The sequence below is a fragment of the Serinus canaria genome, chromosome W, assembly GCF_022539315.1.
Source record: "Serinus canaria isolate serCan28SL12 chromosome W, serCan2020, whole genome shotgun sequence".
Classification (NCBI taxonomy): Eukaryota; Metazoa; Chordata; class Aves; order Passeriformes; family Fringillidae; genus Serinus; species Serinus canaria.
Window position 1 is genome coordinate 13559631 of NC_066342.1, and position 17851 is coordinate 13577481.

The window sequence follows — 17851 nt, forward strand, 5'->3', positions numbered from 1 at the left end:
TCAGTCTCAGAACTGATAATAACATTCAGAATTTTTGACTCCACAGCAGATTCAAAAAGTGAAATACAGTTCCTTCAAAAGGATGGTAAAGTGCTGCCCACAGTATTACATATTGTCTGTATGATTTCAGTACATACTAGAAAAACAATTTCTCTATAAGGATTGAGATAATAAAGAGGCAGCATTCTGAAGTGAATTTGTTAAGAATAAGCACCACTAAATCAAAACAATTTGATTCCATAGAGCAATGTCTTGTGGACTACAAACTGTGTGTCATGTCACAACTTTTTAATGACTTTCTACATAGTTTCTCATAACAATTTCACTACCAAGCTGTAGAAGTATGCTCTAGACAAAAATACTGCAAGACTACAGTATACCCTATTGTAAACCTTTCAAAATATCAGTTGTTCTTGGTAAAAATGGATGTACAGAACAGAGGTGAACAAAAGCAGCTTTCTAGAGCACTGCCTTAAGAATAATACCATAAAGTATTTGCCATTAACAACTTTTCATGTGACATAATTATTTTATTATTCATAATGAGCTTTTGGTGTTGAGTGTTTGAGGCCCACAACTGCTTTTAAAAACAGAATCAAACACTTTTCTTGACTAAGTGGAATAATCTTTTTAAACAAAAGAAATTTTGTAAGATGCAGCACAAATTTTCTTTATCTGAGAAAGAGCAATTGTAACAACATGAGAAGAGAGTAAAGCTCTACAGAAAGACAGCAATAGGTTTATAACAGCTTGCAACTGTTATCACCAAATGAGCAGCTATATTCATATGACAGTAGTATACAATGTCATCTACAGTACTTTTCTGACTATTCATCCTTCTAAGTCTTTAAATAGAGTTGTATCTATGACTTCGGGTGGTACAACATTAAGACAAATGCAGACCAATTAGAATTCAGATAAAAAGCATCAAAACAAAAGCTCAGAAATTATTACTTCCACAAAGATGATAGAAAGAAATGGTGCTGTTCAGTCTGTAGAACATTAGATAGTTGCAAGACACAATAACATTATTTGATATGTAAATAATTGCTAAAAATAAAAAGACAAAAAAATAAAATCTATGTTGTTTGTCCTTCCCACTGGAAAGCAGTCAAGAAGTGTCATGCCTAACTGCAATAAAAATGGTTCAGGCTAAGCATTAGAGGAAAACCTTTGCAGCACCATGAATTTGAACAGGTTTCATGGCAAGAGTAAGGAAACTCCATTACTGACATTTTAAGAAAAAAAATGAGATGGAAGTTATTCAGCATGATACTGATACATCTCATCCAACATGAGATAAGGAAGATGGGAAGCTCCCAAGCCTTTAACTGCTGTATTTTCTAAAATTACAAAATCTTTCTCTGGAAATCTCAACTTTTGTACTAGATATAAAGAAACTATTACTTATTTTGATCAACAGACTATACTGACATCCATGTTCAAAGAACATAACTTGAAATTTAAACTTAAAGACATAGCATATGAGACAAAGAACATACATTTGTGAGGTTTTTCAGGATATATTATATTTACTTTCCACACACTCTTTGAGTATTTTTCAGGGAAGGGTCCCACCACTTTCTCCAGAGTTTTAAATGCCTCATGAAAAACCTCAGCTTTGGCTGTTCCAGCTTGAAACTGTTGCATTCAGAAGCATCCTTGCATAAAAAATGTTAAGACTTGAAGAAAGAAACAAGATGAATGCTTATTTTGTCCCTGTCAGAAAATATCTTTAAATAAATTTCTTCCACCTTTGTTCTGAATGACAGAAAGTGAGATGATAATTTTTCTTAACAAGTACCTCTGAGAGCACTGAAGTCTGTACTACAGATTTGAGAAAATTGCTAATTCTTCTTGCCAACCACTATACATGCAAGGACCAAGTGTAGAGAAATCTCCATTGAGAGGTCTTATAAATACCGAAGAAAATAAAAGCAATCTTTCCAAATTATTCAGAAAATAATAAAGTATCCATTAATAATTTCTGGAAGAAATGCAACTTATTTTTGGAAAAGAGTAAAAAATCATATAATTTCATAAGGGTTGTTACTATTTCTTACAGATGTTTTTCTAGAACGATATGGAAACAGGATGGTAAATATATGAATTCTTCTCTTTGGAAAGCAATGGACTAAAAATATTGTGGAGGACTTTCTCTATATGGATCTTTAGAAGTTGTCTTAGGTAAAAAAAAAAATCCAGTATTCCAGAGTATTGGGAAAGTAGAGCAAATGAATAAAGGATTTTGATAAGTAATCGATCTAGGTTAATAGAGACCACAGAATATTTATGAGCTCAACAGGAGTAAAATACATGTTAACTTCTTGTAGAGGAATTTACAGAACTATTTTTTTTATGAAAGGAGATGATAGCAAGAAAACAGAGCAACTATTGTGTTTGCATAGCTAAAATATAACAATTACATAACAAAGAAGGGATAAAGTCCAGCCGAGAACTTTTGGATAAAACTTCAGGTGCTCTGGTACCTTTACTGGAACAGAAATGAGGAAAAAAAAATCTGTAGCAGGGAAATTTTACTCTGTTGAGTAAGTAAATAACCAACCAAAAGAAAAAAATATACCTTCTGTTATCTCTCAAATAATCGCCTGAGTTGCAAACAAAACTTGTTCCTCTTTCAGATTCTGTTAATCAGACAGGTCTCATTCATAAAATGTCCTGAGCTGGAAGAGACCCACAAGGATCATTGAGTCCAACTCCTGGTCCTGCACAGGACACCCCAACAATCCCACCCTGTGCCTGAGAGCATTGTCCAAACACTCCTTGAGCTCTGGCAGCCTTGGAGCTGTGACCACTGCCCTGGGGAGCCTGGTCCAGTGGCCAACCACCCTCTATGTGAAGAACCTTTTCCTATTATCCAGCCTAACCCTCCTGACACAGCCACAGCCATTCCCTCAGGTCCTGTCACTGGTCACCAAAGAGATCAGAGCTGCTCCTTCCTCTTCTTCTCAGAAGGAAGTTGTAGACTACAATGAGGTCTCCCCTCAGTCTCCTCCACAATAAACAAACCAAGTGACCTCAGCTACTCCTCATCAGTCTTGCGCCCAGGGTTTTTCACAGAATCACAGCATCATTAGGGTTAGGAAGGACCTCTGGAGATCATCCAGTCCAACCCCCCCTGCTAAGGCAGGGTCACCTGGAGCAGGTGACTCAGGAACACATCCAGGTGGGTTTGGAATGTCTCCAGAGAGGGAGACCACAACCTCCCCAGGCAGCCTGTTCCAGTGCTCTGCCACTCTCAATGGAAAGTTCTTCTGCATGTTGAGGTGGAACTTCTTGTGTTTTAGTTTATGGCCATTGCTCCCCATCCTGTCACTGGGCACCACTGAAAAGTCTGGTGCCATCCTCTTAATGCCTACCTTTGAGATATTAATATGCAATAATGAGATCGCCTCTCAGTCTTCTCTTCTCCAGACTAACCAGGCCTAGCTTCTGAAGTCTCTCCTCATCAGAGATGCTCCAGATCCCTCATCATCTTTGTAACTCTCCACTGGACCCTCTCCAGGAGCTCCTTGTCTTTCTTGTACTGAAGAGCCCAGAACTGGACACAAGCACTCCAGATGTGGCCTCACTAGGGCCAAGTCGAAGGGAAGGATCACCTCCCAGAGCTGCTAGCCACATTCTTCCTGATGCACCCCATGATACCATTGGCCATCCTGGCCCCAGGTTGCACTGCCAGCTCATATTCAACTTGTCATCCACCAAGACTCCCAAGTCCTTCTCTACAGAGCTGCTCTCTGGTAGATCAGCCCCCAACCTATGCTGGTACTTGAGGTTATTTGTCCCCAGGTGCAGAACCCTACACTTGCCCTTGTTGTACCTCATTAGGCTTCTCTCTGCCCAACTCTCCAGCCTATCAAGGCCCCACTGAATAGCAGCACAGCCTACAGGTGTATCAGCCATTCCCCCCAGTTTTGTATCAACAGCAAACTTGCTGAGGGTACATTCTATCCCATTGCCCAGGTCACTGATAAACAAGTTGGATAAGATTGGACCCAGTACTGATCCCTGGGGAACACCATTGACTACATGCCTCCAACTGGATTCTGCCATGCTGATCACGACCCTCTGAGCTCTGCCAGTCACACAGTTCTTGATCCACCTCACTGTCTGTATTGGGTCTGACTGAGATAGAGTTCATTTTCTATTAGCAGCCCTCACAGTGCTGTGCTTTGCATTGGAAGCTGGAACGGTGTTGACAACACACCAGTGTTTTGGCTGCTGCTGAGCAGCACTAGCACAGCATCAGTGCTGTCTCTCAACATTCCCCCCCCCCCCCCCCCCATCAAGGGGCTGGGAGTGAGCAAGATCCTGAGAGGTGACACAACCAGGCCAGCTGACCCAAATTAACCAAAGGGATATTCCATACCATGTGACATCAGCTCAGATATAAAGGCTAAGGGACGGAAGCAGAATGGGGGCGGCATTCTTTATTCTATGTTTGCCTTCTGGAGCAACCACTATGCATGCTGAAGCCCTGCTTCCTGGGAAGTGTCTGAACATTGCTCACTGATGGGAAGTAGAAATTAACTTTTCCCCTTTGCTTATGCACATGCAAACTTTTGCTTTTCCTTTTTTCGCTTTAGTAAACTGTCTTATCTCAACCTACGAGTTGTTCTCCATCTTATTTCCTTGCCCCTGTCCCACTGGGGAGTGATAGAACAGTTTGATGGGTACCTGGTGCCCAGCCAAGGTCAAACCACTACACTATTCATTCATCCAACCCACATTTCCTGAGCTTACCTACAAGGATGTTATGGGAGATGGTGTCAAAAGCCTTGATGAAGTCTAGGTAGACAACATCCACTGCTCTCCCCTCATTGACTCATCCTGCCATGCCATTACAGAAGGCTATCGAATTGGTCAAAAATTATTTCCCCTTGGTGAATCCATGCTAATTACTCATTATGACCTCCTTTTCTTCTACAGGTTTGTTGATGACCTCCAGAATGACCTGTTCAATCACCTTTCCAGGGATGGGAGGGAGGCTGACTGGCTCGTAGTTTCTTGGGTCCTCCTTCTTGCCCTTTTTGAAGATGGGAGTAACATTGGCCTTTCTCCAATCATTGGGCACCTCTCTCATTCTCCACAACTTTTTCAAAGATGATGGAGAACCACAAAGTAACAACAGTAACATCATCTGCCAGCTCCCTCATCACCCATAGGTGCATCATGGGCTCATGGATTTATGGGTGTTGAGTCTGTTTAGCCAATCTCTAACACAACCCTCTACGACCAGGGGAAGTTTCCTTTCTCTAGTCTTCCTCTCTTACCTCTGAGGTCTGTGACTCCTGAGAGTCATCCTCGGCAGTGAAGACTGAGGCAAAGAAGACATTCAGTAATTCTGCCTTCTCTGTATCTTCCATTACCAGGACACCCATTGGATTCAGCAGAAGCCCCACATTTTCCCTAATCTTCCTTTTGCTGCTGACATACTTGTACAAGCTCTTCTTTTTATCCTTGATGTCCTTTGCCAGATTCAAATCCAAGTGGGCCTTGGCTTTCCTTGTCATATCCCTGCATACCCTGACAATATTCCTATAGTTTTCCCACATGGCCTGTCCCTTTTTCCACATCCCATAAATTTCTTTCTTGCGTTTGAGATTTGCTAGAAGCTCCCTGCTCATCCATGCACATCTGCCCCCTTTCCCTGATTTCTTGCTCATGGGGATACATTGGTCTTCAGCTTGGAGGAAGTAGTGCTTAAATACTGACCAGCTCTCTTGAACTCCCTTCTTCTAGAGCCCCATCCCATGGGATTCCTCTGAGCAGGTCCCTGAAGGCTGACATTGGCTCTCCTAAAGTTTTTCTTCCCTCACACAGAATCCTGAGTTCTACCATCTCATGGTCACTAAAGCCAAGGCTGCCCCCAACCTTCATGTCTTCAACCAGTCCCTCCTGGTTCGTAAGTACAAGGTCCAGCAACACACCTTTCCTTATTGACTCTTCCACCACTTGCATCAAAAAGTTATCATCAATGATCTGCAGGAACTTCCTGGACTGTGTGTGCTGGGCCATGTTGACTCTCCAACAAATATCAGGGTGGTTTAAGTTCCCTGGGAGAACCAGGGCCTGTGACTGCGAGGCTATTTCCAGTTGCCCATAGAAAGCCTCATCAACTTCCTCCTCCTGATCAGGTGGCCTGTAGTAAACACCCGCAACAATGTCACCTATATCAGCCTGTCCCTTAATTCTCACCCATAAACTCCCACCTCGTTCATCTGTCCCTGGGTAGAACTCAATACATTCCAGTTGCTCTCTCACCTAAAGATCAATTCCACCACCTCGCTTCCCTGACCTGTTGTTTCTAAAAAGTACGTACTCATTCACAACAACATTCCAGTCACGTGAACTATCCCATCATGCCTCTCTCATTGCAATGAGATCATGGCCCTGCAGCCGCATAGATTTCCAGTTCTTCCTGTTTATTACCTATGCTGCATGTGTTTGTATACAGACACTTCAGAGAGGCAATCAGGCATGCAGGTTCCCTAGAAAGGGTATAAGAGGATTCACCATAACCATAACCACTCTCGATATGGTTTTTCCTTTGATCCTTACCTTGAGGGGCAGTCAAGGAACATCATTCACTACAATGACTGGTATGACCTACTCCCCAGGAGGAAGCAAAGGCATGAGTATTGCCACTTTGGACCCTATCCCCGAGTCCTTTGTTTTAAAGCCCATCTCACCAAATTGGCCAACCTGCTGCCAAAACTTCTCCTGCTCTTTTAAGACAGGTGGATCCTATCCCTCCCTAACAGGCTGCAATCATTAAAGCACAACCCACTGTCATAAAAGCCAAAACCTTCTTGATGGCACCAGCCACAGAGCCAGACTGATCTGCACTATGCATCTGCTTTTGGCAATCCCCATTTCTCTGACCAGTAGGACAGATGAGAAGATGACTTGGGCACGGATGTTTCTCACCTGCCTCGCCAAGGCTTTATAGTCTTCCTTGATCCTACCTACTTTTTGGCTTGCAGCATCATTTGTACCCACATGAATAAGTAATAGCAGGTAGTAGTCTGTACTCTAGACAAGTTGGGGCACTCTTGGCAACATCATGGATATCAGCCCCCAGCAGGTGGCATACCTCTCCCAGCTCTATCAGGCTGGCAGATGGGGGCCTCAGTGCCCCATAACAGAGAGTCACCCACTACGATCACTCAACATTTCCTTTTACGGTAACTACCATGCGCTGCTGGTGAAGGTTCCCTTTATTGGCCTTGCTCATGGACATCTAATCTTTACAACATCATATCTTTTTGGGACACCTTCCACTAGATCAGGTTACTCAGGGCCCAATCCAACAGTCCTAATTCTCTCAGCCTTTCCTCATAGCAGAGGTGCTCCTGCCCTCTAACCATCTTGGTGTCCTCTTCTGGACTTGCTCCAACAGGTCCATGTCCTTCCTATGCTGGGGACACCAGAGCTGGAGGCAGTACTGCAGGTTGGGTCTCACCAGAGCAAAGTAGAGGGACAGAATCACCTCCCTCGACCTGCTGGCCACTCCTCTTTGGGTACAGCCCAGCACGCAGGGGGTTTCTGGGTGCCAGTGCACATGGACGGGGCATGTCCAACCTCTCACCAACCAGCACCCCCAAGTCTTGCTCCCCAGGGCTGCTCTTCACTCTCTACAACTTCCTGAAAGGTGGTTGTAGTCAGGTGGGGGTTGGTCTCTTTCTCCAGGCAGCAACTGTCAGAACAAGAGGACGGAGTCTTAAGCCGCACCAAGGGAAATGTAGGTTGGATGTCAGGAAAAAGTTTTTTACTGAAAGAGTGATAAAGTACTGGAATTGTCTGCCCAGGGAGGTGGTGTAGTCACCATCCCTGGATGTGTTTTAAAAAAGATTGGACGTGGCACTCAGTGCCATGGTTTAATTGAGGTGTTAGGGCATGGGTTGGACTCAATGATCTTAAAGGTCTCTTCCAACCTAGTGATTCTGTGATTCTTGATCTGTACATCCACCAGCCTGGATTGATCCTGAGGATTGCCCTGACCCAGGTGCAGCACCAGCACTTGGTCTTGTTAAACCTCATGAGATTCCAATGGGCCACTTCTTGAGCTTGTCCAGATCCCTCTGGATGGCCCTGTCCTTTAGGTGAGTCACCTGCACCACTCAGTTTGGTGCCATCTGCAAACCTGCTAAGGGTGCCCTTGATCCCTTTGTGTCATTAATGAAGATAACACTGGTCCCAATACAGACCCCTGGAGGGACACCACTAGTCAATGATGTCCATTGAGCCTCAGAGTTGTTGACTACAACCCTCTGGATGCGACCATGCAACCAATTCCTTCTCCCCTGAAGAATCCATCCATCAAATCCATCTGTCTCCAATTTAGAGAGAAAGATGTTGTGGGGCTCCATATCAAAGGCTTTACATAAAGGACATCTGTAGCACTTCCCTTGTCCACTGATGGAGTCACTCCATCAGAGGAAGCCACTGGGTTGGTCAGGCAGGACTTGCCCTTGGTGAAGTTGTTCAGGCTGTCCCAAATCACCTCCCCGTCCTCCATGTGCCTCAGCAGAGCTTCCTGGAGAGTCTGTTTCATGATCTTCCCAGGCACAGGGGTGAGGCTGACAGGCCAGTGGTTCCTGGGGTCCTCCTTTCTATCCTTTTTAAAGAGGGGACAATATTTCTCTTTTTCCAGTCACCTGGGACTTCACCTGACTACCATGCCTTTTCAAATATCATGGAGAGTGGCTTGGCAACTACATCAGTCAATTCCCTCAGGACTCTGGGATGCATCTCATCAGGTTCCTCAGATGATCATGAGCCTGATCTTAAAGTGGAAGGGTCTTTTCTCCCCCAGTCCCCATCCTGCTGTCCATCCATTTGACAGGTGTGGCAAGAGAGATTGGCATTGAAGACTGAGGCAAAAAAATTGTAGGGTACCTCAGCCTTTTCCTTGTCAATTCTTAACAGTTTCCCAGCACTGTTTATCAGGGGGGTAACACCTTTTATGACTGCTGACAGACCAGTAAAAGTCCTTCCTGTTATTCTTTGCGTCTCTTGCCAGGTTCAGTTCCAGTTTTGCCTTGGCCTTCTTGACCCCATCCCAACACAACTGGACTGCATCCCTATACTCTTCCCAGGATACCTATCCTTGTTTCTATTGCCCGTGCATTTCCTTCTTACCCTTTAGTTTGACCAGCAGGTCTCTACTCAGACATGCCCATCTCTTGCCTTCCTTGCCCAATTTCTTGCTCCTGGGGATCACTGGCTCTCATGCTCTATGGAAGGCTTCCTTCAACATCTGCCAGCTCTATTCTGCTTCCCTGTCCCTGAGGGCAGTTTCCATGGGGTTCCTATTGACTGACTCCTAAAAGAGCTGGAAAGTTTGCTTTCCTAAAGTTCATTGTCCCAACTTTACTCTTCCTCTCCATAATTCTACCAGGCACTCAAGTGAGCTGGACAGGCCTGTAGTTTCCAGGATCATCCTTCTTGCCCTTCTTTAAAATTGGGACGTTTGCCAGCTTTCAGTCAGCTGAAGCCTCTCCAGATTCCCAAGATCATTCAAAAATCATTGAGAGAGGTCTTGTGGTGACATCAGCAGCTCTTTGAGGAGCCAAAGATGGAGGCAAAGAATGCATTAAACATCTCTGTCTCAGCCACATCCCTGTTTGTGAGGTGACCGTTCTCATCCTGTAATGGGCCAATGTTATTTCTTCACTGCCTTTTGCTATTAATGTATTAAAAAAAATCTGTTTATTGTCCCCCACAGTTTTGGCAGCTCCGACTCCAGCTGAGCTTTGGCCACACAAATTTTCTCCCTACAGTGGCGAGCAGCATCTCTGTATTCTTCCCATACCACCTGACCTTGCTTCCACTGGGCACACACCTTCCTTTATAGCCCTATTTCCAATAGGAGATCACTCTTCAGCCATGCCTGGCCTTCTGCCTCACCTGCTTGACTTCCAGCATTGGGCAATTTCCTTCTCCTGTGCCCTTAGGTGATGTTTAAAAAATGACCAGCACTAAGGGACCCCAGCATCTTCAGAAGTTTTTTCCCAGGGGACCTTACTCACTAGTTCCCTCAGCAGCCTGAAGTCTGCTCTCCTCATGTCCAGAGTTGAGGTTTTGCTGGCACTTTTCCTCCTGTCAAGAGATTTTAAACTCAATCTCTTCATGGTCACTGTGGCCATGATGGCTGCCAATCACCACTTTGCTCATTAGATCCTGTGTTGACCAGCAGCAGATCAAGGAGGGCATCTTTCTGAGTCGGCTCCCTTAGGACCTGTTCCATGAAGTTGTCATCCATGTGTTTTAGCAATCTTTTGGACCTGTTTGTACCAGCTGTGTGATATTCCCAGTTAACAACTGGAAAGCTCAAATTCCCCATAAGGACAAGGGTGGTTGATTTAGAGGTATTCCTCAAAGAATAATTCATCAGTGTCATGGTCCTGGCTAGAAGGTCTATAAAAGATTTTCACAATGACATCCTCATTATTTGTTTGCCCCTTGATTCTTACCCAGAGGATCTCAACCATGCCGTGGCCAACAGTAAACTCCACACATTCCCGTCCCTCCATTACATAGTGCCACACCCCCCCAACATTACCTGCCCTTCCTATCCCTCCTAAAGAGACTGTAATCATTCATCATAACATACCAGTCTTGAAGTAATTCAAAGCTGTACAATCACAGTCTCCAAGTCTCCAGAAGTCCTTGCTACTACCATCTCAGGAGTACAGAAATGCAGTCTGTAAACATACCTTCAGTAATTGTCTCACATTTCTATGTTATATAAGAAAGATTAGATATAACATCCTTCCTGTGTTTTTTCTCTGGACTGGTATCTAGTGCCATTTGTTTTGTCCTCCCAAGCAAACAATTAATTATTTTGCTAACTTTCTTTATCAAAGTTTGCAATTTGTCAACCAAACTTTCAAGGACAAATGATAATAGCAATAAAAAGCTCAGTGTAGATACTTGCTGTTTGTCACTGGAAAATTTATCAGCATAACCAATCACTTTCACTCCAAATTATAGGCATAAAAACTCACTGTCAGGGATCACATATTCTAAATAGCACTAATTATCTATACTTCTTAAATGCATTTCTAAAATGCAAGATTAGAAGAAGTAAACATCTGGCAAGATTCTTGCAGCATCAAGAACAGGTTCTCTCAATCACGGTTTACTAATTTCTTGAAGTCAAAATGGTAGCACCATTAGCAACAGTTTTTCAGTTGTGTGCTTTATCAATGAGAAAAGTAAAGCTAGCATACAGGTGAATCAAAAAGCTCCTCTTCCACTTTTTCAGCGTCTCGAATGCTGAAATGTTACAATCTGAATTGTACAATCAGTTGTTTTCAGAAATATACATGAAAGGTATACCTTCAAAACAAGTTCCAAGATGACCAATTGAAACAGCAGCAACTTTAACCAGAAAAATAATTCAAATATTCTTCTGGCTCAGTGGTTACCAAACAAGTTATATTTCTTTAAGAAGAAGTCTATGCAGCAGTGGGGTAAGATGTTGGAAAATTCTTTTAAATTTAGCACAATACTATATGATCCCTATATTAGTGGTTAATGCTTAGTTTTGTACCATACAGTGCTTAGTACAAATGCCAGAGATTACTGTGCCCTTGTGTTAACTCCCTACATCTGTGACTAATAAGTCTTATGCCAGCTAATGCTTCCTTATTTATTTATATCAGTGATTAATATGTTACTAGCAGATGTCTTAGTTTTGAGAACAGAGAGAGAGAGAGTACTGGAGTAAAGAATGATAAGGGAAGTGCATTGTGACCTGACCACATATTTGAGATACTCTCAAGGAGGAAAGATTCATCACATAATTCAGGAACATAAAAGGGAATTTAAAGGAATGGGATGTTCCCAAATGACCACCAAAGACCCTCAAAAGACCCCTACTCATATACAAATATGTTTGTGGAAATAACAAGCATGTATGCATGTATTCAGGAAATGTGATGAAAATGTAATAGACATATGATGAATATATATTAGTTTCAGGAATATAACTTGGTCTGTTAGGTTACTGGGCATGCATGCTTTGAGGAGAATTCCCCATGCATCCAGTGCTGCTGATGAAGCAATGTTTGCTTCCTAACATAAAAAAATTGCTTGGAACGTTTATTTCCCAGTTTTAGGTAACAATGGTAATCATATATTTGAGTGGAAGCAGCTTATGTCGGAACCCAGGACATCCCTCTGGCTGCCTTGGATGGCTCGAGCTCCTGGCAAGGAGCTGAGAGACCTTGGCACAAAGCCAAAGACACCTGTGCTTTTGATCTTAACCCATGGACAAAATTATCAACTTTATGTGAAGATTTACAAGCCACAAGAGTTTAAGTAGAATGATAGTAAGTTTGTCACAAGACAGAAAAGTACAATTTTGGGGTTTTTAGAATGGGAGTTCAGAAGCCAAGATGGAGGGATTTGGGTGTGCCTTGTCTTTCTTCTTTCTTCTTCTTAGCCTACATCTTCTGCGTGATGGTGGCACTTTTGGATTGGTTTAGAGTAGAGGCGGACTGTCTAACATAGGTGATAGGTATTGGAAAATTATTGTAAATAAAGTACATGTAGTTCTTAGTATAAAAAACTAACACCGCCTCAGGGGCGTGCAGTGTGCCACAGACCAACTTGCTAGACAGACCTCAGCAGGTCAGAAAAAGAATGTTATAGATAAGAGAAAATAAACAACCTTGAAAACCACAGCTGAGGAATCCTGACTCCTTCTTTGATCTCAGGGCTGGGAAAAAGAGACTTTCTAACACCTCGAAGTCATCTCGACCACAGAGACTCCGAGAGCTTAGATTCACAATGTTGTTAAACTGATAAGCTCAAACATCAATTTTGTGTACAGAGTTAAAGAAAAACAAACACATTTAGTCTCTGCCATTTACATAAGTCTCACAACAAGTCCTTTAGCACAAAACCTCCTAAAATATTGATGCTGGCATGCTATACAATTACTTCTCACTTGCATTTGAGCCACATTTCTTCTATCACTATTTACCATAGTATATGCCTGCAGAAGATGAACCACAGTGATCATTTAGCAGTAACAGAATTATAGAATAATTCAGTTAAGAAGGAACCTCAGGAGGCCTTTGGTTGATCCTTGTGATCAAAGCAGGGTGAGCAAGACCATGTATCCTGGTTCCAACCAGGACAAGGTTAATTTTTGCAGTAGTTGTGAGGGGGCATGGCCAGGACCCAGAAGTTATTCTATACTACCTAACATCATTTCTGGGGGCAAGGGGAAAGGGAGCGTCTTCTGGGGAGAAGGGGCTCCTTCCAGTGGAGTAAGTGGGGCAGAGGAAGCCATCCAGCCATCTGCTATTGTAGGGGGGTTTCCATGTGAATAATTTCCTTTCTTGTACCCTTTGTCATTAGTATTGTTGCTCTCACTGTTAGTTTTCTTATCTCATTGCTGTTTCCAGTAAATTGTCCTTATCTCAACCCATGATCTTTGCCCTCTGTATCTCCAATTCTCCTCCCCGGCCCACCACCCACCACAGCAGGAGGGGGAGGGGAAAACGGGAGAGCAAGAGAAGGGCACATAGTTTGAGAGAGTCTTGGTGGGGGCACTGAATTGGGAAGTATCCCTCCTAAACCATGACACCATGTTATGCAGGGCTAATCCAGCCAGGTCTTGAAAACATCCAAGAATGAAAAATGCATAGATTCTCTGGGCTTTTCCAATGCTCAACTGTCCTGATAGTGAAAAAGGTTTTCCTTATATCTAGTCAGAACCTCCCATTTCAATCTAAGTCCATTGTGTCTCATCCTTGCTCCACAACACTGTGGAAAGCCTGACTCAAGTCTTCCAGATAATCTCATAGGTATGAGGAAACTGCTCTAAGGTCTGTCTGTTCATTGTGTGTCACCCCATCTGTGTGTCCCTGTCATCATCATCATGTACATCCACCCTCAAAGACTTGTTATCCAGGCTGCACAACCCCAATACCCTCACCTTCTCTGGAATCTCCCTCATCTCCTCTTCTCCCTCTCCACCTAATCTGACCACCTATAAAGATTTAATTTTGTTTCAGGATTAAAGAGAAGAAAACAATATTGCTTCTTTTTACTATTGCCATGAAAATACATAAGCACTGAATACTTTGATTAACAAGAATATGCCCAAACCCCTACCTTACTAATCTCATTTATCTCAGTCATTGCTTCTTAGGGAGAATATTAAAAACAGCAGTATGTATTACAAATTTTAGCTAAAGAATTATTTTCTCAGCTGACAGTTTATCCTATTCCCTGTCCACAGCTAAGGTTTTCAGGCTTCATTTCTGCTATATATATTGTGTTCATTGAACTACTTTTGATTTCATGTTCATAAAATTTGATGATGGCAATCAAGACAAGCATTACATGTTAAAACACTTTTGACCTGGTTAAGAGTTCAATACTTGTAATGCTGCCTTGAAATAATTTCTTATGTAGAGCAACTGAAACCATTCCTTTAAAGAATTTAATCCTCATATTGGAAAAGATTTAAAATTATTCTGTCCTTCATGAATTTGAGTTTTGTTTTGAAGTATAATTAGTCAATTTTTGAACCTTCAGAAGTTTCTTCTGAATCAGGGCTCAAAACAATTTTGTATCGAAAAATTAATTACTCTTTAGCACTATTGAAATACAGAAGTTGGGAGAACTAACTTTAACTCTGTGTTTTAAAACTGGAAAAAAAATACATTGATATATATGACTGCTAGATTACCTTTAAGGGTTCCATCACTTCCAGATGGAGAGCAGACTGACTGTGGTGACCTCAAGGAAAAAGATGCAGCATTCCTTACTGAAGGATCGCCATCCTAAAGTGACCATGATAAAAAAAAAAAAAATCATGAACACTTCATAAAATAAAGACCAAAATTAGTACATACACTGATGAAATAGGCTGGATGAAAAAGCATACAAAATATTAGAAAAATATTTATTTATATAAAAAACTTTGTCATTTGGACTGCTATTAGACTACTATATAGGCAAAATTCAAAAAAACAATCAGCCTTAAGAATTTAGAACCAGAACATGCACACAAAAATAAATCCATGTATGCCTTCCAGCTAAATAAGCACTTTGGTTGACATTAAGATTTCATTTAGAAGTTTTTTGTTACATATAGTAAAGAGCTGAAAAACAGAAAGATGAACTCTCTACAATACCAACAGAAAGAAATTGAGTATAATAAGTAGATTTTTGTTTTTTAAACAAATTCAGCATTTTTAAATTAGTCTACCCTAAAGTTTACTAGAATGCCATCTTACTTTTACAGTTAAGCAAACCAAAACTTTGTATTCATACCCTCCAACATAAAAAAATCATGACTGAACAAAATCTGTAGCACACCCATTGTGGCAACTGAGATAGATGGATGTCAACTACACACTCCCTCTGACAATGGCCAAAAAGCCAATTTTGACATGCATAGCAGTAGATCAGTCACTGCATGTTATGCCTTGTGAAGGCATAGTTCACACTGCTTAGGAATAAAGAAAATAGTTTGATATTTATGGACTGATAGTGCTTACAAGGCAAAGAATATAAATTCATAGGAAACCATATTTCATCAATTTCATCATACATAGGCATTTACAAAACAATTCTATTAGATCTTTTCCCCCTCTCACAGCAAAATAAATCTAAACCTCATGATGTGCTATTAATTAAACTTATTTTTCTAACTGCTTGCAAAAAGACTTGTTGCCTGGTGAGAAAGCCTCAAGTGCAAAAAAATCTAATATTCTGATTTGATGCAATAAAAACAACTTAACCTTAAACTTAATGCTTATTATTGCAAGTCAAAATGAATTAATTTGCTGATGTAACAGTTACTTGTTTATTTTATACACCAAAAGTAAGGAGAACATTTTTTCAAACATTAATAATCATTGAACTATAACAAATCTCAAATCCACCAAAATACTGGGGGGAACAAAAGCTTAGTAACTTTTATAGATATATTTTTTATTAGAACAGGAGAGGTCCTCTACCCATGGACTGCCAGGGACAAAGACGAAAACGTCTTTTATTAAATTAATTGAACTAACTAATTAGGTAGATGATCCTTCAGGTACACACATGCCATTCCTGAAAATTTGTCAGCTACTGCAGAAGTCCTCATTTACTGTTTCCTAGATGAGAACTCCATCAAAAGGTGAAATGGAAGCACAGACTTATATTCTGGGCATGTTCTCACATGCACTTACAGCCCAAAAAGCCAACTGCAGTCCGGGCTGCATCAAAAGCAGTGTAACCCAGCAGGTCAAGGGAAGTGATTCTGTCCCTCTACTCTGCTCTGGTGAGACCCCACCTGCAGTACTGCCTCCAGCTCTGGAGTCCCCAGCACAGCAAGGACACGGACCTGCTGAAGCAAGCCCAGAAGAGGCCACCAAGATGATTAGAGGGCAGGAGCACCTCTGCTATGAGGAAAGGCTGAGAGAATTAGGACTCTTCAGCCTGGAGAAGAGAAAGCTCCAGGGAGACCTTAGAGAAGCCTTCCAATAACTGAAGGGAGCCTGCAACAAAGCCAGAGGAGGACTCTTTATTAGGGAGTGTAGCAATAGGACAAGGAGCAAGGGCTTAAAGCTGAAAGACGGTAGATCTAGATTAGATGTTAGGAAGGAAGTCTTCCCTGTGAGTGTGGTGAGGCCCTGGGACAAGTTGTCCAGAGAAGCTGTGTCTGCCAAATCCCCAAAGTGTTCAAGGCCAGGCTGGATGGGGCCTGGAGCAACCTGGTCCAGCGGAAGGTGTCCCTGTCCACAGTAGGTGGTTGGAACATGATAGTCATTAAGGTCCCTTTCAACCTAAGCCATTCTATGATTCTCTGGTTTCTCAAAAAATGGTCCTTTACTTGAGTATATGCACAGTGAGCCTTCAAGTATATGCTTGCTGATTTAGTAGAACTGAATATTGCAAACCCACAATATCCTGCAGACATTCATAACTTCTAAAGAAAAAAATCCCAAAGCTAAAAAAAAAGATAAAGTTTCAGATTTTATGATTTAATAATCCTTGTTCATAACTATCTCTTCCAATGTTAATACTGCTTTTAAAAAAGGTGCAACATTATGATTAATGTGATTTTTCATATATAAATGCAAACCTTGAATTACTTCAACTTGTTCAAACTGTTTTCTGCAGGATAGCTACTAAAATCAGTTCTTAAAGGTATACTTACTTTTTACCCTCGGTCTTTTTCCCATTAAACCGAACAACGATGGTATGCTTTATGTTTTCATAGTCGGTCAGTTTTGAATGAGTTTCATAGAATTGTTAAGGTTGGAAAATATCTTTAAGATCATCAAGTCCAACCAATAACGTAGCACCACCATTATGTTGACCATTAAACCATGTCCCCAAGTGCCACATCCACACATTTTTTGAACACTTCCAAGGATGGTGACTCAACCAATGCCCTGGGCAGTCTGTTCCAATGCTTGACAACCGTTTTCATGAAGAAATTTTCCCTAATATCCTATCTAAACCTCCCCTGGAACAACTTGAGGCCATTTCCTCTTGTCCTGTCTCTTGTTCCCCAGAAGAACGCAACACCCACCGGGCTCCACCCTCCTTTAAGGGAGTTGTAGAGAGTGAGAAGGTTCTCCCTGAGCATCCTGTTCTCCAGGATGAGCCCCCTCAGCTACTCCTGATGCTCCAGACCCCTGCCCAGCTCCATTGCCCTTCTCTGGACTCGCTCCAGCACCGCAATGTCTTTCTTGCAGTGAGGGGCCCAGAACTGGACACAGCACTCGAGGTGTGGCCTCACCAGTGCAGAGTTCAGAGGGACAATCACTGCCCTGGTCCTGCTGGTCACACCATTTCTGATCCA

At 42.1% G+C, this 17851-nt stretch overlaps 1 protein-coding gene across 6 annotated transcripts in view; it reads right to left on the minus strand.

The window, feature by feature from the left end:
- LOC103824654 (nipped-B-like protein) overlaps positions 1–17851 on the minus strand; it is a 176156-nt gene that overhangs the window by 97283 nt on the left and 61022 nt on the right. For all 6 annotated transcript variants that reach the window (XM_050986312.1, XM_050986310.1, XM_050986311.1 and 3 more), the window contains one exon: positions 14738–14831. In XM_050986312.1, the coding sequence (XP_050842269.1) occupies positions 14738–14831 (94 nt within the window). The remainder of the gene's footprint in view (positions 1–14737; positions 14832–17851) is intronic.